We start from the raw sequence: 20,511 nt of genomic DNA, 5'->3' as shown, positions 1-20,511 counted from the left end.
GGAAATTCAGAGCAGTAAGAAAGGACACATGGTTCTGCCAACAGCCACTGAAATACAGTGTCATGATTTTTCACTTACATGCTTGCCATTGGTATAATACAATAATAACAGTAACTGTAAGACAATACTTGTTGCTTAGGTAAGTGCTAAAGTCTTTATTTATGATCTCCTCTCCCCAGGAACCAAATATTTGGTGGATACAAATGGTACTGTCATTGAGGAAAGGTTTGGAAAAAAAAACTATCCATAAATAAACTATTGGTTTCACTAAAATTTCTTGGATTCCAAGATATCAGCAGGAGGTGTGTGGGCTAATGATAAGGTAAAATTATAGTAATAAGAGGTTTGGGAAACTAGAGAATCTGCTGCAACACTGGAAAGCTATCATTTTCTGTAGGTGGTAGTAATTTTTTTTTTCCTTCTATTCAAGTACTTCTTTGAGGCATTCAGTCTGAAGGACATAATATTTATAATTTTATTCATACTTATAAATATTGCTCATAAATTATTTCTGCAAAGCTGTTTTCCGAATTTATAAGGTCATGTCTTGGTCCACAGAGAGTATCTATCCATAGTGTTTGGATGAAACTTACAGCAGCTCTCTGGAGATGCTCATAAACTGCATTTTTAGACTCTTGAGAATTTCAAATATCAAATTCTATGATAACCATATGCCCCCAAGTTGGAAGGAATGCCTTCACTTTCAAAAGGTTACTCATATATGAAAAGCTCACGTTGTGAACACAAATGCAGCTGATGGCCTGTCATAATATAAAGAATAGTGAAAATACAGCCAACCATCATGCTCATCAACATTTTTCTGGGAGAGCCACAATTCCAAAGGCTTTTCATGACACCTCCTTTTTGTGTCACATTGCAAGCCCTTTGAACCATCAGGAAGATGGTTCACAGCAACAAGACAGTAACAAATATGCAACAGTATTAATGTACACATACAATTCAGAGATCCTAAGAAACAAACCCAAAAACTGTAACTGATTGCGAGCTTTCATCAGAAGGCTTTCTGATGAAAAGCACGGTTGGTCCAAAGCCAAGATATTTCTCAGAATACTTTTTCTTAGACTTTTTCCTTACGTTTTCTATCACAAAACCTGAAATAAAGATTTAGAGTTGTCTAGTTTGACCTTCTGACTACTCTGGTTTGCAGAAATGACCTGAAATACTAATTTTCAAATGTATTTCCTATTGGGTTATCTTGCCTCCTGGGGACAGCAGACCAGAGGACTGGATCCGTTTGCAGATGCCCCTCTCTCCTCTAAGCAGGACACATGTTTTGGTGGTATCAGGTCAATAAATTAAATCAGGAAACATTTTGATTCTGAAGGACCTTAAAGTTTTATTTAGAAATGAAATAGTGAAACAAAATGTTCCACTGCTTTCAGACAGTTTTTTGAATCATTTAATTCCCTGGACATTTTTCCTACTTTTTTATTCCTATTTGCAACTGAAACAAATGCTAAGCACTTTCTACAGGACCATGGATACATACTTGCAATGATATACGTTCATTAAAATATCCTAAAGAGTAAGGGGTAAGTAATTTAGAAGCAAAACATAGTGAACTGCAAAAGACATTGGCCAGTATTAATAAATATGCAGTTTAAAATAGAGGCTAAAATTACAACATCAAGCTTCATGCTGTCAGAAGAAGATAACATAAGATTGATTGTATAGCTATCCTTCCACAGCTTTTGCTTGTCTTGGTTATAATCTGATAAAATTTCATTTTTCAGTTCTTAAAATTAGTGAGTTTGTTTCTAACCTTAGTAAAGTCAGAATTTGACCCTTTGCTTTCACTAAATCTGTGTTGTAGTTTCACTGGATGTGAAAAAATATTCTACCTAGACACAATATTTATATGTATGCATAGGCATGTACACACACAAACACACAAAACTATGTTTGCACTTGTACACAAAGAAAAAACAAAGGTATGTGAAAAGAACACCCCTTCCTTCACAATGTGCATATAAGTATTACACAGAGATAATAAGTGCAACAGTGAAACAGTTGTTTATACATTATTCTAACAATGTAGGTCTTATTTTGTTTTTATCTGATTTCTTCAAATTTATATACCCCTCTGTGGATGCCCCTCCTGTGACCTGGGAGCTATGCTACATCTTTGAACTGTCTACCGTGTGCACTATATTCTAGTCAAGGGGAAGAAACTGAAAGGTCAAACACTGCTCCTGCTCACACCTGCCCAGAGGGACAGTGGCTCTTGCATGCAGAAAGGATGCAGAAAGCTCACTGAACTTGTGTCTATGGACAAATCACCGTACAGCTTTGGTCCTTCCTGAATGCAACAGAAGCCTCAAAGTAAGCCCCTGACTGTCAGTCCGTCCATCAATACAGTGCTCATAACTGAGTACACTGAACTGAATCTTTACCATGTTGTCATCTTAATCAAAACAGAGAAAACATAGAGTGGGATTATACAGACCTGAAACTCCATACATCTCCATCAAGGTTTAATGCACATGTGCTTTAAATCATGCCCTATTTAACACTTACAATTACACAGTTGACCAAATTCCCCCTAGAAAATGTTTCCACAGCCTCTTCTAGTCACCTCACAGAAACCTACAGCAACATTTTTTCTTCTGTTGCAGTCATTTACTCAGCTACCTTAAAGAGAGCTCTCACATATGCCCCTGCAGCTAAAAAGTAACTCTTTGCTTAAAAAAAAAAAAAAAAAAAAAAAAAAAAAAAAAAAAAAGATTTGGAAGATATACCATTGACAAATATATGCACACATTTGAAATCAAAAGAGTTTCTTTAGTTACTATGAAAAGATAATAAGCTGTGTCCTACCTATGGTGGTAATAACAGTGCCAGCAAAGAAGAAGGAACTTCCCAAGTCCCAGTGACTGATCTGAGTAGATGTGTTTCCTAAAGGTATGATTCCTGCATTTATTGCTGCCACTACTTGCTGCAAGTTTAAAAAGATTTTTGTCAATATTCATGAAACAAGGATATTAATACACATTACACAGTATTTTGATAAGTCACTTACTTAACCAAAGCAATAAACCAGCAAAGAATGGGTGTTGGGCTGTTTGAGTTTTATCACTCAGTCAGGATAGGAATTAAACTTCAGAGCACACCTGAGCATGTCAGCGGGCTGCAGAGCTGTGAGCTCTAGACCCCTAACACAAAATGAATACAAAATCCACAAAGTCCATAAAAGTCACCTTAACTAGATGACAAACACAATTATTTTAAGTGTTGTAACTATTTGGTGAATAAAATGATGCATTAGACAAAGGATTGCAAGTAAAGCTTCCCCAAATATTCCTCTATTGAGTTAGGTAAGCAGATGTATTTGTTAAAACACAGTCATTTTAAAAGAAAAATTTCCATACATTATTTCGGATCAAATTAACTCCAATTAATTGAAACACTTCTGTAGAACATATGATTCAGTAATTAAAGATTTATAATTACACTTATGATTATAAAACTTCCACTATATTAATAACAAATCCAGAGTCAAGTACTAAACACGTATCTCCAAGTTTATACAACTATATACTTCATAAATGTCGTCCTTGAAAAATTCAGTTCCAGCAGCTGAAATGAACAAGCATGACATTTGTGACATTTTCAGAGTCTTGAGAAATACAAAACATTTCTTATTTTGGCAATGTCACCTACTGTAAATTATTATCATGAAAGAGGATTCCTGTGCAGTTTTATCTCCATTGGAGGTATATACCAGCAGCATTTCAGTTAAACACTACATGTCAAGAAAAAGTATTTTTAAACTCACAATAAATATTTTAAGAAACGCAAGCTATAATTTCATTCTGAAACTTTAAAACAGGATTTATTTCATAATCATGATCATAGTAATAATAATTAGTGCTTAACAAAAGAACAACAGAGGAAGCAATCCTGCATAGCTAAAACGAACATTTTCTTTCTGCTTGGTGAGTTGTCCAAAAATTACTTTGCAGATAAAGACAGGGTAGACCAGAATGTTTTCTGTGTGGGCAGAAAACCCACTGTTTTGGTTTCTGAAACTGTTCTGAAACTGAAACCCTTTGAAACTGTTCCACTGTTTCAGAGGAAGATTGTTTTGCAGAATTATTATTATTTTGAATCATAAAATACATCAATAATTTGCTAATGAAACCATTTTTGTTTCTAAACAATGCCCGTGGAAGTTGTTGTGGACAGACACGACAAAATATCAGTGCTGGGATCACCAGGCTATCAATTTGTAGTGGTTCGATCTCAACCAAAATCCCCCGCTTCCAGTTTGCCATTGTCAAAGCTCAGATGCACAAAGCAGCCATTTCCAAATTCACAGCTGCATCTCTACAGCCATGGGGATCTTGCTGCCATTTTCAGCACCCGGGGTTGTCAACAGAAAGCAAGCTGGGGTACTTTTACATGGACTTTACACACTCTATCTTCTATACCTTCAACTGTTTTCATTTTAAAATGCTTTAAAATACCAGAAAAGCAGACATCAAAGATGTGGATTTTTCAGTCCTACTGAGGAAGGAGAAAAGGATGGGGAGAGGGAGAGGAAGAGAGTTTAATTCTCCTTTGGGTTTGCAGAATAATGCTGCTTCTACATTTGTACATTACCTACAACTTGGCAACAATAAGTACTGACAAGTGTCTACATTCCTGTAGGAAGGGACACAACAGACTAAGCCCCATGTGGAAACCAGACATTGTACTGATTTCAGAATTTACACATCACAGATATTCCTTTGACTTACAAACCCTAGTGCATTATGAAGCCTACTGAATACATTTTGAGTTTTGTTTTGTTTTTTTTTTTTTTCATTTTACTGAACCAAGAATTTTCACCGTATGTCCTTGTACCTGCAAATGAGAATGAGTTCTCCACTGAGGACATCATATGGTAAAGCACTGGATCAATATAATTTTATGGGACCATTCACATTTTATTGCAGTCTAGTGTACTGCATGAATGCCCTATACAGAACAATGCACCTGTTTAGGCAGTCTAACAAGACCAATTTTTATGCAGATCCAGATGTAAAATGTTTTCAGAACTTTGTATCACCACCACAAAGTTTTGAAGCCAGACTGCATCAGTGTCTTTTCTGTGAAAGATATGCTCATTGGAATTGCTCAAAGATCCATGGCATCCATGCATTTCCTAACTGCAATATACTACAATTCCAGGAAAAAAAAAAAAAAAAAAAAAGCAACTTAACCCAAAACTGTTCTGTTGGGTCAGTGGGTCAGACCGGACAAAACACAACATATGGCTACAAAAGACAATTAGTCATTCTGATGTCTGGTTTTAACCAACAGCTAATTTGGAAAGGATGTAGAATTAGGGCAAGTAGGAAAGTGGCTTTTTCTTCACACAGCTTCAGACCAGAAGTTTTATGGACTTTGAATGGAAGGCTGCATCTGCATCATGGTGTTAAGATTGCATTGGGTGGATCATTTTACCAAGAATTTGACTACTTTTGGAGACCTGTGGCAATCTGGGAACCAAGAAATACTGTGGCAGTGAGTTCTGCAATTTATCTGTGGATTGTTTAAAAAAGCACTTCCCTTTTGAGATTAGTATGTGCTTCCTCATAATAAAGTTCTTATATTATGAGAAACATTTCAACAGAAATTTCTTATTTGTCTACTCCAATACATTCATGATCTTGTAGACCCATCAGCTGCCTCTTTTCCAAGTTAAAGGCTCTTTCTTATTAAGTAATGTATTTACCTATTTAAATAAACCTGTTAAATATTGTACATCAGTATTTCTTTATTGCCAGTATTCTCATTGACCTTCTTTGTACCTTTACTGATTTACCTTAAGCATTATTTTAAATACAATTTTAGTCAGAAAGGGCCAGATGATGCTTTCTTTATCATCTGGTTATTAAGTTTCCAAATACACACTATAATGCTTTCTTCTCTGTGGTTGCCATGTTTGGGAGAAGCTAGTCTTAAATATTACATTACATTCCTTCAGAGCTGTCCGTAAGTCTTCCTTACTAACAAGGAAGGATGACAGGCCTAAAAGCAGCAAAGTCGCAGGTTTACTGTGATCAATAACAACATCTCATAAAGTCTTTGAATGTTGCCTCTGGATTTCACTGGGAGGGTAAATTCATCTTAAATTCTTTGGATCAGCAGTTATCTTTCCTCCTTAGTTTGGTCAGTGCCGGTTAACAGGTCCTCATCTAAGACTATTCCTAACCAAAATACTAAGAGAAAATAATATATATGACAATTCCTAACATACATGCATTTCAGGGCAATATCTGCAAAGCAGATATTTCTTTTTGATCATCTCCACTATACAAAGGTACAAATGTAGCACAGAATAAAAACTCAGCCTTGTGCCAGTGTTTTCTGCCAACTTCATCAAGAGCCGGGATCTCACCCTCTATGATTAAAAAGCATGTTGTTATTCATTGTTAGTGCTCTTAGGTCCACTTTTCTCTGTCACTTTATTCTTGATCTTCAGCCTTATTTATTGACTGATGCTTTACTACAAGAGCAAACACAACCATTTCATTTGTCACAAGTTTGGCATGACTTTCCTTCTTTTTATAACCTTTTTTTTCTGTCTTCTGAGCCCTTTGGAATATCCTAAATTATAAAATATCATTATTAACTCTGTGCATTTTCAATCCTAAAAGAGTCAAAATCATGAAAACTCTGTATAATCTTCACATTTATTGTAGGTTGTAGCTGATAAAGGCTTTGTGCTATCTTAACATTGGAATTTCTTGGCTTCTAAAAAAAGTACAACAATACAGTTAATTGACAGCCTTAGAGGGAATTTTTCTAGTTTTTCTTATTAGTATTCCATGTACAAACTAAATTCCGGCTTAAACCTCAGTTCCACTTCAATACTACAGAACCACTCACCACTAGAATAGGAATGTGGATTGTTTCCATTCTTAAACCATGTAGATTATTTCACTTGTCTTGCCTTCTTTGAGTGTATTTGTTTATCTCTTTTGTATGAGATCACTGAGGACTGTGCAGAGGAGGGATCACCCTGCAGACAGCATCCAATCATGGTCTGTCTCTATGTGAAATAGTTTTAATAATATTATTACGTCTGTTCAGTAAAAATACTAGGTTTTTGACTACTTGCTTTTTACTTGTCTTTATAATGGTGAAATTTGGGGCTCTTTTGAAAGAAATAACATTTTCAAATATCTAAAAACTTTAGGAACTTAATTCTCTCTCTCTCTCTCTCTCTCTTTTTTTTTTTTTTTTTTTTTTTTTAAGTCACTAGGACCCTTAGGCTAGCTCTGTGATGTATTTTAGGCATAGGCATAAGCTTTGTTCAGGTCCTAAGTTGAACTACAGCCAGACTACCTGGTTTTGCACCTCTAACCAGGAATAAGCCTCAGTAGAGCATCAGTGAAAAGAGGCAGAGATGTTTGAGCACAGAATGGGTGGGCCAGGCATTACTTGTGTTACTTTTAAAAACAGGACCTGAGTTCCAAAAACATAAACACTGCATTCACCCTGTTTCCAAGAACACGGGGAAAACAGGAGTGACAACATAAAATCTCATTTTAATTCAATGTCAGTTATTCATTTCCTATATAATTTAGAAACAGTTTCCGGTAAATATATTGTGCAGTTTTGGTTTATCACATCTCTGTGTTCACGCAGATAGCTGTCTGAAGATGCCATGCTGAGCTACCCTTGCAGTTTATCACACAAAACAGCCTTTGAAAAAGCAGTTTTTTGTGTGTGTTTTTTTTTCTTTTTTTTTTTTTTTTTGATTTGGGTTTTGGTTTTGGTTTTGTTTTTTTTTGGGGGGGAGGAGGAAGAAGAAAAAAAAATGATAATTCCAATTCTCCTAGGTCAGGGATTTCAACCTTTGTTCCTCTGACCCTGCAAGGAGTCAACAGAGATGAAAGACAAAAGCAAGCCTGTTGATGACAGAGCTGCATCCACTACTCTGGGGTCCACATTGCCACAGGACAAATACAAAGAGGTTTATAAACTGATGAGAATAGCCTCTGGTAGTCATCCACTTTCTAATCTACAGAAGAGGCAGAAATGAGCATATGTCAAACCAGCCGCCCCTTCTCATCTTCTTCTCCACCAGGCTCTGAATGCATGCTTTTGTACCATACTGCAGTCACTTCACTTTTCTGAAATGATGTAACACAACATTTCATTACTCTCAGCTTTTCTATCCAAAGATTAAAATAGATTCACCTTAAATTATGCTGCTGATAAAAAAAATGCAGCGTGTTCTGTTACCCACCTTGTCAGGAGTTAGCTTGTGCTTCCTGGCAATCAATTAACAAGTGATGTCAAAAAGTCAGAGATGCCTCAAAGTTTTTGGAAACTTTGTTCTCCACCTTTGTTGTCCTGCTGCAATTTTGACAAGAGCTCTCCTTCTCTATTCAGTGTAGCTGCATACCGCATGCTGCCCAGCTACTGCATGGGTCCTACCTTCGTACTTTGGTTTACAGAGAATGGAAATCCCAGTTCTGTGTTCAGAGGCACACTAGGATGATTTTAACACTTATCAAATGACTCCCTGGACTCCCAAAGCACATGCTTTAGAGCTTTACTGTTGAAAGAGACTGCAATGATGTTTGCATTGTATTTCTGTGACTGCATGTACTTCTTTTTCATTTGTATAACTTATGATTGTAATCTATACTACCAGCTAATACCCAGCATGCCATAGAACACTTCTCATTCAATGTTCACAATCTACTTGAACTAAAAATATATAGAAACGTATTGAAAAACATGTATATTTCTAACTATATATTAAAAACTGTGTGTATATAAATTTTGTGTGTGCTTACATGCATATATATACATATGTATAGACACACATCTAGGTAAGAGGGCTTTTCTTTGCTTCTTGAGCTTCTTGAGACGGGAAGAATTATTCAGACAGCTGCTCAGGAAAATTGACTTACCAATGAGTCATAGCTGCCACCCTTCTAAGACAAAAGCTGTCATTCAGATGCACTCAAGCTAGCTAGGTTCTTGGTCCTGTAAAACTGTTCATCTGAAGTAAATATATCATGTAAGAGCCAAAACGCCAGCAGCAAGGAAAAAAAAAAAAAAAAAAAAAGTTAGAACCCCCTCTCCTTGAACAGAGAAATGAAAAGGATAGTTAGAATTTATTTATTATTCTCCCAAAAGTCTGTATTGATTTTATGCGCATGAAGGGTAAAGAGCATGTGCATAAAAAAAATCACTTTTGGTTTAACCACCATGAAGAAAATAACTACAGAAGAGGGACTTGTACTGACAGTGTGCTATGATGGGAATGGTCCCAGGCAACAGAAAGTTTGGCAAAAAATCCCTCTCTCCCTGTGCTGAGACAGAAGAGGGGACTTCTGAGAGGGGAGGGTAAAGAGCCAGGACTACCTCTATACTTCAAAATAAGAATACACAAGCTCACCTGCTTTGATGGGCAGACTCCTTACTAAGGACAGACACTTGCACAGGGTAACAACACAGCCTACAGTTCCTGCACTTCATGTTTTCACTGCTTTAAATGTCATGCATTGCATGTTGCTTCACAAACAGCATTAACAGGCAGCTCTGTGACTGGTGTTTGCAATTTGTTGTAAGCTTCAAGTCTGAAATGTAGCAGCACGACTTTGTACATTAAAAAAAATGATGCAACAGTATTTTGGATCCCCAGATAAATAAATCAAATACACTGCAGCATCAATTTCTTTTATGCTGGTCTGTCAGTCTTTTCAAGGATCTAAGGTTTATGAAGTACAAACACCTGTTGCTTGCAGACTAGGATCTAGACCAAGACGGGATAGTTCATGTTCCTTTTGGGGGAAGCTGGAAGGAATTGCAAAAGGGAGAATCTAAGCTGGTCTCAGCTGGGAAGGGCCTGAGTTGGTACATGGCAAACTGCCTCAAAAAGTTCCAAAAAGTTCCTCAGAAAGATCACAGGAATGAGAATGTCTATCAACATTGCAATTCGAAGAATGGATAAAATTTCATTCAAGTTGAATAGGCTTAGCCAATACATTTTAAATTTATATTAAATAAAATAAAATAAATAAAATATATTAGATAAATAAATTTATATTTAAATGTCAGATTTGCCTGAAAACAAAATCTTTACATATCTGTGACTTTTTGCCTGAAAACAAAATCTTTACATAACTGTGACTTGTTATTTCCAAAAATGAGAGAGCAAGCTCAAAAAGCTTCTAATCTCTGGGAGAGAAAGAAGGGCTTGCACTTCTTTATTTTAACTCTGAGAGGCTGTGGTTCAAGGAGCTTATCTGGCTGAAATAAAACAACTTCCTTCTGAGGATGCAGCAAAATTAGTTTCTTAGGGCTAAGATGCAAGTTGTAAAAAACCCTATGAAAAAAAAATATAATTTCAGCTAATGGTGGAGGTTAACAATAATGAAAAATACATCCAAACTACTTCAATCTACTGAAACAAAGTCATAGAAAATACATATTTTGAAGTAAAACATTTTTAACAAGTAATTACGTCAGAAGACATGATGACATTCTGGTGATACAAGTTTGGTGAAAGAATTGCAGGAATGTAGGTCCCATGACATTCATAACTGTATCAGGCTTTCCTCAAGAGAGATAAAGAGAAAAAAAAAATAAAAAATCTTTCCTCCAGAGAGATAAATAGAAAACACATTTTAGTCTTGTTCACAACCCAAAAGATGAGTGCAAAGTAATGGGAGAATTTAGCCCTTGCAAACACAGAACTCAAAGAGGCAAGGCACATGACTGTGGACCCTGAGAGCTTTCTTCTCATGTTAACCACAAAGCCATGCAGAACCCAAGGAGATCAACTGGTGTGATCAAGATCAATTCAGCTAATCTTGACGGTTCATTAATTCTTTTTTTCTTTTAAATATAAGTGCATTTTTGTACGCATTCAGTTTCCAGAGGAAGCCACATACTCTAAAAGGGGCTGGATAAAATCTCTATAAAGTCCTTTACTGCAGGGACAGCTTGGTGCAGCACCATGAAAACTTGCTCAGATTTTGAATCAAGGTTTATAAAACAAGAGTTACCACAAACAGCACTTGGAACACATTAAAAGATTGTGTTGTTTATTCTGATATTAATTTTTCCACTTGTTGGGGTCTTCAGAATGAACATATTTGAAGGAATTTTCTGCTAAAAGAACCAAAAATTAGATATGTTCTGTTAGTTAGTTTCAGTTTTTACTTTAACAATCTTTATTAAGTTTCATAAGTAAGTTACTAAGATAACTAAAATAATTCACACCAGTTTGCTAGGACACTTCAGATATTTAAAATAATTTAACTGAGATTTCTTTTATTTCCAATTTTTGTACAATAATACACTAAACATCTTGATGCTTGGGGAGTAAAAGGACTTTCTTTTCATTTTGGTTTATAAAGGCCAACCCTAAAACAGATAACTGCTGAGTAATACATAATTAGGTGTTATTTATATAAAAAGCTCTTCTCTCTCCCTCTCCCTCTTTTTTTTAATCAGCTTTCTCTTTGGCAGGAGGACAAATACTCGTCTCTCATTGCCAAGACAGCCCACAATACACAATGCTGGTCACATCCTAACATGATGTGCATGTATACAGCATGAATACAGCAGGAGATCTTTCTGGGTACCTGACAATACTTTGTGCATCTGAGCTTGGAAACTGCCTCCGACATTTTCAAAACTTTTCTGGCAAGTTTAGCGGAGGGAATAGTCGACACACTAAAGGAGAAATGAAGCTGGAATAAAATAATTAGATATTCAAGTGCTCTAATTAGAGATTATTTTTTTTCATTCTCTAATTCTTATTGTTCCTTGGATTACTCCCAGGTTTCTATCAGCTTCTGTCAACAAAAAACTCACTAGTGGAGAAAAAAAAAAGTTCCAATGGAGATGTAAAAAATCCCTACCATGAGGAAAGATCGGGTTTTTTGTTTGTTTGTTTGTTTTGTTTCTGTAGTTGTTGCTTTGTTTTTTGTTTGTTTGTTTTCCTTTCTCATATACATGAAATCCAGACAGCCTGACTACCTCTGCTCTTTTATTTTGTCATCTGCATGGCATGTCAGGGTCAAGCTGAGCACAGGCATGGACAGAGAAAACAAAAAAACAAACAAACAAACAAACAAAATCCATGAAAATTGACAAGAGTTCTTCTTCTTATAGCAGAAATAGTAGCAAAGTCTCTGGCCACACCCCCTTCCACAGCTTTATAATGTGTGAGATATTATACACAACTTTCACCAAACACTTCCTCATCTGTTAAAAACCAAGACCCTTTCAAGACCTTCCAGCCGAAACTTTAGTAACACAAGTTTGACATGAGACCACACACAGTTAGCTGGGCTGTTGCATCCTCATCAGACTCACCCAGACAGCATTTGTATGTTCACAAGTTTCCATGATGGGGGATTTCTTTAGCTGTAGATCATGGGTACACCAGCACTTAACGCTGTGCACTGCCAAGCTCAGCATTGGTGTGTAGAGCACACAGTGATCCACTTAATATTGTTGTTAATACTTGCTTCAGGCTACAGAAAAGAGAGTTGAAGTTGCCTGAAAAAAATGGGCTCTTGGGTGCAAAGAAACCCTCTGCATGACTTGCACACATATGAAGGTTGGTGCTAAATAGCAGTGCTTGTGGAATATCAAAAAAATGGTTTCTGGAATCAGGCCTCAAGGTCATGCATTGCTGTTGTTCACTTCAGGTGTATTTTATTGAGGTGAGGCAACAAGGAACTGAAGTAGTGAGCACTGAAAGAGATTTGCAGCACCAGAGCATGGAGGTCAGCAATGGAGAAGGTCATGAAGACCACCTCTTCGTCAGCACACACACAATGCTGCAGGACTAGGCTGACCTCCCAGAAGTTACGAAGAAAACACAGGTCATTTTTCTGAGGCAGATGAGGTTGCTTGGCTGTCATCAGCAGGGCACTCTATTTCATTCACTTTACATGATCTCTGCACTGCATAGCAACTCTCCATCACCCCTGGCTTCACATGTATATCAGATATATAAAGTATATAAAAATATAATTCCCACTGAGCACACCTAGAGGATCCACACAATCAATGTGAAAATGTTTAGTTTCAGGAATTCAGAACCTGAGAAATAAAGCTCTGTGTGTTGAAAACTTATCAGTAGCATATACAGTTTTGCCAGGAAGGCTTTTTGTGACTAGTGAGAGAAAACAAGACTGAAAGACAGCAAAAATTCCCTGACCTGTGTACATTGCTAGAAGCTAACAACTTTGTGTGTTGTAGTCAGCTCTTGGGCAAATCAAGATTTTATCAATAGACGATGGAACTAGCACCTGTGTGCTAGTGAATTGGACTTTTCCACTTGCACAAATGAATTTGGTTAAATTTGTGTTCTCAGGCTAGTCTTTCCAACTTGCTCACCTGACTGAACCACCACACAATGTACTGTCAGTTAGGAGTCAATGGGATGGTCAAGACTGCTTGAGAGTAAGGGTTAAATGGCAGACCCAAAACTGTAAATATTGAAAATGCCTTGCATGATAAGCACCTTGAGCAAAGACTAGAACAAACAAGAGCCAAACCAGTTTCTGAATTCCCAGAACATTAAGTTCAAAAGGAAAATTTTATAATGAATTTCATTATAGTTTGACTCAATGTAAACACTTGATTAAAGAAGACATTATAGTCTGTAAGCTCTGTAATTTTCTTCACACACACTAAGCATTCCAGCTTCCTACTGCGCTAGAACGTATTAATTTTCAGTTTGGTATCTTTCAGTGAATTCTTAAATATCATTTACTTTTTCCTTACACGCACTATTTAGTTTTATTCATACAGACATCCAATGGAAACTGAAGAAACACTGCATTATATTGTACTAACAGTCAGACATAAGCCCAGAGAGACAAAACACTTTCCAATAATTTAGCTTCTGTGACAAAGTGGGAAGAAATTTGACCCCATGGTTAGGGTAGCTGGAGAAAAATTTATTTGAGATGCTGCTTTTCCACAGATTTCCTATTTAGTTTGGGCAAGCCACTTAATTCCAGATCCTTAAACAACTTGATGTAATCCTTTATCACTTATTCCGCAGAAAGAAAGGCAGTTACATGTACTTGTACGACTTGGCCTTGGCTCACTTTTGCCTCTGTCCTCCTCCTATAAGGGGGGAACCACAGCACCTTCCTACCTCCATGCCCTGGTCTTCACAGTGCTGAGAAGGGGTCTGATCAGCAGAAAGGAACAAGGAGGAATTAAGTTTCTACATTTAGCCAGCCAACAAGCACAGCAAATTCTCCCCACAAGCACCACCTCGTATTCACGTGCTGTGGGTGGCTGCATCACCTGCCATGCTCCAAAAGCCTTTGTTTTTTCTGGTCACGCCAAGATTGATAGCTAGAAGGGAACTAATTCTGATATGGGTATCTGTGCACTGATAGCTGTGCTGAAGCTGTCATTTATTTTACACAGCACATCAAATGGGCTTTGAATGCTGATTAAGTGATTTTCTACTACCAGTCTGTGCTTCTGGGTAGGGAATCATAAATGCTTAAATATCTAAATACTCCAGTGCAAATTTCAACTTTTTTTTTTTTTGCCTTCAGGACCATCTCGTAGATGATGTAAGATAATATTGCTTCCATATTTCTATTTTTATCTTCAAAAGTACAGGATCTGACCTAAAAAATTTATATGGGATATTTATACTAGCTACAAGAGATTATTTTTAATCAGAATGTGTGTGTATCTCTTTGAAAGATTAGCTCACATTCTGCTGGTAAAAACACTGACACATATTTATTACATAGCATCAAAATTGTACAGATTGACAGCACCTCCTCAGGCATGCCTAGTTGGGATGAATGGAGATAGGAATTGCTGAATAGTCATTTTAAAGGGTTCCACTTTTGGAATAATTCTGAGGGAAAAGGAAAAGGGGGGGGGGGGCAGAAATCACAAACTGCAAGGCATTTTCCTAGTTTGCCTTCAAAATTTAGAAGTGGTGTGTCATAAAAATAACTCAGTAAACCAGAGCTTTGTATTTGAAGCTGCAAAAAAACAGGTGTCTGTGTCAATGCCATGCTCAAGGCAGGTTGGTCTAGGTAGCTAAAATAAAATTCTAAGCTCTCGGCCAGATCTGCTGTTAAAATCCACCTCCAGAAGGCCCTGCTGCCCATGCCACGGGCCAGCTCTGGAGCCTGCTCTACCCATGGCACACGGATGCCCCCCACCCTCTTCTGCTCGTCCCCTTCCCACCCCCAGCCCCACAGCCCCAGATGGCCCCGCGGTTTCTGTGAATGAAAAGATCAATCCCTGCCAGCTCTTGGCTGTTCACCCCAGCCTCCCACTCCCAGAAGTGACATTTTTGGCAGCCCCTTGCTGTTCCCCGCAGTGCTGCTGGATAGCCATAAGAATACAGGCACATGGGATTTGACTTGGAAAGGGCCTCACGAGGCTCTGAATCTGTTTCTGTGCTACTGCAAATAAGTATTTCCTATGGTTCTAAGCCAGGTGACCTGCAAGGGTAAAGTCATGTTATTAGGAACACACTGATTTACATCAGCTGGGGATGCACCTTTAAGAAGCACAGAAAATTGAGATTTAAGATCAAAATAGCAAGTGCATGGTGCTTTCCTGTACTTAAAACAAAATCAATAAAAAGAAGCATACAGCTGGAAGGAAAGCTAGCTTGATACAATCACGGTAAATTAGAACTCCTTTAAGGCAATGGATGGTGTATTTTCTTCTTCAGAATTGGGCTTCTCAGATATTGACAGACCTAGTAAGGCACAAATCAATATATCAACTCCTTTGTGAACTATTAATTATATATATTGCTGATGAATAATCATTTAATTACCATAATGGGTGGCTTCAATGAAAAGGCTGTCTACTGAGTGCACTGGACCTAAAAATAGCAGTAGATTTTCCACCACGAGGCTTTGCGTGGAAATGCTATTGCTCAACTTCTGGCCTCACCACTTGTTACATTGCATGGCCAATACGGAGCTCGGCTAAGACAGCTCTCCCCCTGTATGCCAGCAGTGCTGCCATACATTATTTGTCCCTCTAAGGCAGGGCGACAAAGGTGTCGTATGGATTACCTGAATCAGTTCATCAAGCTCTGTTGCATTCACACAGGAATGCTGAGACACAAACGTCTGCTTCTGAATCACAATGGTGGTTTTCTGGGAGGTTTCATGAGGTTGCTCCAGGGCTTTAAACACTGTCGCTCCAATTATTAAATACACGACCACCACCAGAAAAATTGTTGAGACTGTCTTCCATTTCATAACATTAATAGCTGAATCGCTTTCCTCCCGTGAAGTGAGCACGGTAGGCTTGGTAGAAAATGATAATCTTGGTTTGGAGTTCTGAGTGGCCGATTTGGGATCCAGCAAGTCAGGTGCCGCCACTAACAAAACAGAAAAAGAAAGTTAATTTTTACAGGGCTGGTCAACGTGTGTTAACAGAGCTTCCTTCTTGCCAAGAGATTACAGAAATTCTACTGCTTCCAAGTGGAATTCTTACATAGTGGAATCTTTCCCTTAAATCCCATGCCGCCTTACAACAAAACTGCTGCTCGGGGAAGTGTTATCTGTTTACACTCACACCCACATTTGCAACATTTTCTCTGTGTGTGTCCCTTTACGATACATGATCACTTCCAAAAGGCAGGATTCCCCCTATTTGCGTATTTGTGTAAGGTGGCATTTTGCTGCAGAGATTCTTTATGTCCACCACTGCCTTAAGCACTGCTAAGCAGCTTTCCAGCTGTATTTCCTTGGCATTACAGAAGTAGCAGAAAAATGCAAAGCCGTCTTTCTCTTACCTATTCTACCCTGTGCTCCGACAAACGCTCTCTTACAACAGTTGCACGATCACTTTGCAACTCCCCAGACGCAGCCATAAAAACAATGCGCTCTTCATCATACCGCTCCTAAAGCGTTAATTGCGTATCGATCAAACCCTTCGGAAAATACCAGTCAAACACGTGCACTTACTGGAAAAGTCACCCATTTGTTAAAGCGGGTATTTTTATTTACAGCTACGAAAACCCACAGGGTTAGGAAACGAGCAGCTGAGCGCGTTATCAAGTGTCTCCATAACTCATGTGACTGCCAGCAACTACGCGGGCAATGGAAAAAAAAAAAAATCCACCACATCAAGTGCAGGTAAAGGTCTCCTGCGGGATGATGGCCGCAGCAGTTGACTGCAGAAGCTATATTTAATTTGTCTTGAATTACAAGTACACGCTGAATGGCCGCAGCACAGCTCCCAGCTGCCGGGGGGGTGGAAGCCCAGCTGTGGAGGCAGAGCGGAGCCCCCCCGGTTGGCAGAGCCGGGACCCGATGGCCCCGCAGGGGCACCCCGGGCACCTGCTGTGGCGGGGGGCAGAGGATGGGGCGGGGGGGGAGCATCTATCCCCGACCCCCGGCCAAAGTGGGGGGTCCTGGGCACCCCCGCATCCCTCTCACCCCCTTCGGGGCCGGCTCAACACGACCCCCCTCCCAGCCGGGGGCCGGGCGCGGCGCCCCCCTTGCACACACCTGTCCGCACCGCGCTGCGCACCCCCGGCCTCACCCCCCCGCACCCCTCACCGTGCCCGGGGGCGACCCTCCGAGCCCCCCGCGGATGGGGGCTGCGGTGGGGAAGAAGGGGGGGTCCGGGGCTGCCCCCTCCCCTCCCGGCCGGCCCCACCGAGCCGCGGCGGCGAACAAAGGAGCGGGCACCGGGCACCGCCGCCCCCTCCCCGCGGCCGGTGCAATGCGCCGGGGGACCCCCGCCGGGATGCTCCGGAGACGGGAAGGGGATGGAAGGGAAGGGAAAAAGGAAAGGAAGAAGGGCAGGGCAGGCGGCCAGGCAAGGTGGAGAGGGGCGCGGGGAGGCAGGGGCGCACGCAGCATCCGCAGGGCTGGCAGCGGGGAGGGAGGCACGCCATTGTGCTCCTACTCACTTCTTATTTACCGACCCGCTGCCCTCTCCTCGCTCCACGGGCGGGCATCTTCTCGGGGCTCGGGCGGGTGCAGTCGGAGCCGGTTAAAGAGGCAGGAGAAGAAGCAGGAGAAGAAGGCAGAGAGGAGGAGGAGGAGGCTGGCGGGTGGGTCCGGAGCGCAGGGAGCGGCAGGGGCGGGCGGGCTGGCGGCGCGGATCCCGCGGGCTCCCCCCGGCCCCGGGGCGGGCGAGGTGCCTCGGGGCGCGCATCGCGCTCCGCCGCCTCCGCGCGTGCCCGCCTGCGCGCGTGCCCGCGGCTCCGGACGGGCACCGGGGGCATGCGGAGCAGCCCCGGCCCTTTTGGGGGGCGGCCGCCCCCGAAAACCCCCCGCCCCTGCTCCCACTCCCCGCTCCGCGCCCGCCTCCGCGCCCGTCGCCAAGCGCCCACCCGAGGGACCGAGGGCGACCTGGCTCCCAGCCCCGGCCACCTGGCTCCCAGCCCCGAGCCGGTCACCCCAGCCCGAGGGAGACGCCAGAAGCGCTGCCCGAACTGTGGCTGCTGCCCCCCAGAAGCCTGAACTGGTCCCCGTGATTTTGGCCTCGGGCTAAACCCAGTGTCAGCCACGCATGATGTGAGCCACGGGTCCGTTGTTCATGGCCAGGTGATGAAGGTCTGCGCTCATCTAAAAGGCAGAAGAACATTTGCCAGGAACAACCCAAAACTGCTTCCACCACTGTGTAAAGTCTCCGCAAACGTGTTTGGAATTTACTCACCATACCAACTGGGTGTAGGTCGCAAGAATTTCACACCAGAGTCTGTCTCTGTACAACGGCCAAAGGCAGTCATACCTCGGGTGCTTGATGGGCTTTAATCCTGCTCAGATCAGCAGCACCATCAGCAAACGCTTTAGAAGCCACTTATTTTAGCACGTCGTCATATCAATGTGACATAATACAAATGAGTGTAATACCGAGTTCCTTAGGACTCCCATTTCTGCAGCATCAATCACACCGCTCCTCCCTGGCGTGCTCGCGTCTCTGCGATTTCTCCTCAAATCCTTTCCTACCACTCCTCATCCCACCAGCCGATGGAGCAGCTGTTGAGTGACAAGAGATGCTGGGCCCAACACAGCAAGTAGCTCCTCCATCACATGCAGGACTTTGTTCACATAATCCAAATCCTCGAAGAATCAAATCCTCAAATGGTGGCAGGAGTCAGCCCTGTGACTCTTGAAGATAGAGGATTTTCAAGCCTGGAACTCTTTTTATACTAAAAAATATCATAGCCTTTCACCCTTCTCCCCAAAAGACGTCTCAGCCACAAGCGTATGTAAACACTGCCTGGTCCTAGCTCATGGAAAAGAATCACTTCATAGGATTTCTTCCAGCATCCTATGGGAAATCAGGCATGAGCATTTTCCTGCACACTGAGTCTGTGTAAAATATTGTGGAAAATACTACTACATGCCTTTCTTTAGCAATCTAAATATTTGGAATCCAATTTTGTTTTTGCAAATGGAGGAATTATTATTAAATGTTTAAAAAGGGTCAGACTTATTGAGTACAATTTGAAAGCAATGGGAAGCTTCCAGATAGCTTCAGCAGCATTTGGATCAGGCCTTTCATTTAGGCATTCAACCAAACGGGCAGGAACCATTTTGGGTAGCAGGAGAGGTCCTCTCCAGAAATGACTGCAATGGTGCCCTACCTCTGACAGCTGAAAAGCTGTCCCTGGGAACGTAATTATTTCAAGTAATTATCTAGTGAACATCTTAAATATCTCCTTTGAACTGCCTGGTATTTTCCACCTACAGTGATCACAGCCACAGTACCCAGCTGGAGATCACTGCTTACTTAGACTGGACTTCAGCTCTGCAATCGCATTTCCACCAGGGATGTAAACATTCCACATATGGTACCTTTAACAACAAGCACCATCCAACAAAAATGTACAACAAAAATGTACAACAAAAGCTATTGTGTGTAACAACTCCCATGTTCTTGAGGCCTTCTACAGCACCAACATTTATTTTGTGTAGTTGTGCCCGCCGATATTTTTATTGTAACATGCACCACACAGTTTGAATATTGTGTGTGACCATTTCACCCTCAAATTTGGAACTGGCATTTGAATGGTTTAAAGTTCAGGCCTGTAGCAGTCCTGAACTTTTCTAAACAAACACACTCAAATGCAGCGTGTCACTGGCAGTGTGTCACTGACAAAACACACCACCAACCAATGTGGATGAGATTAAGTAATAAAAGGGGTTATAGCACAGAGCTCCAGCCTTGAAAGCAAATGGGCTCGCTGCTGTGCCAAGAGATTTATCTGAACAAACTAAAGAAAATCCTCAAATGCTTACAAGTCAAAGTATCTACAGGTTTGTGTATTTCACGCTAACACGAGAAAGGCTGGCAAAATACGGGACTGACAAAAGCTGTCTTAAAATGTGGCGGCATGAGCTTGGGATGGCCACAGTGCTCACAAAGAGCGGCTGCAGGAAGCTGCTCGACCCTTTGAAACGCTGAAAGTAGGCTTGTCCGAGAGAGGCAGGCATGCAGCAGGCAGAGGAAGTGCCTGTGACATGATAAACATAGCAATCACAT

The 20,511-nt window shown here is 40.8% G+C and overlaps 1 protein-coding gene across 2 annotated transcripts in view; it reads right to left on the bottom strand.

Annotated features, from left to right (window-relative positions):
* KCNK2 (potassium two pore domain channel subfamily K member 2) overlaps positions 1-20,511 on the bottom strand; it is a 104,693-nt gene that overhangs the window by 58,941 nt on the left and 25,241 nt on the right. The window contains exons 1-3 of one of the 2 annotated variants that reach the window (XM_032185649.1): positions 17,927-18,028; positions 16,074-16,384; positions 2,839-2,956 (exon numbers count right to left, since the gene is read on the bottom strand). In XM_032185649.1, the coding sequence (XP_032041540.1) occupies positions 2,839-2,956; positions 16,074-16,384; position 17,927 (430 nt within the window). In that variant the 5' untranslated portion in view covers positions 17,928-18,028. Of the gene's footprint in view, positions 1-2,838; positions 2,957-16,073; positions 16,385-17,926; positions 18,029-20,511 lie in introns of those variants that run through there. The other variant, XM_032185648.1, reaches the window with a different exon arrangement.

The sequence above is a fragment of the Aythya fuligula genome, chromosome 3, assembly GCF_009819795.1.
Source record: "Aythya fuligula isolate bAytFul2 chromosome 3, bAytFul2.pri, whole genome shotgun sequence".
In the NCBI taxonomy this organism is placed as follows: domain Eukaryota; kingdom Metazoa; phylum Chordata; class Aves; order Anseriformes; family Anatidae; genus Aythya; species Aythya fuligula.
This window is presented reverse-complemented; position numbering and strand designations above follow the sequence as displayed.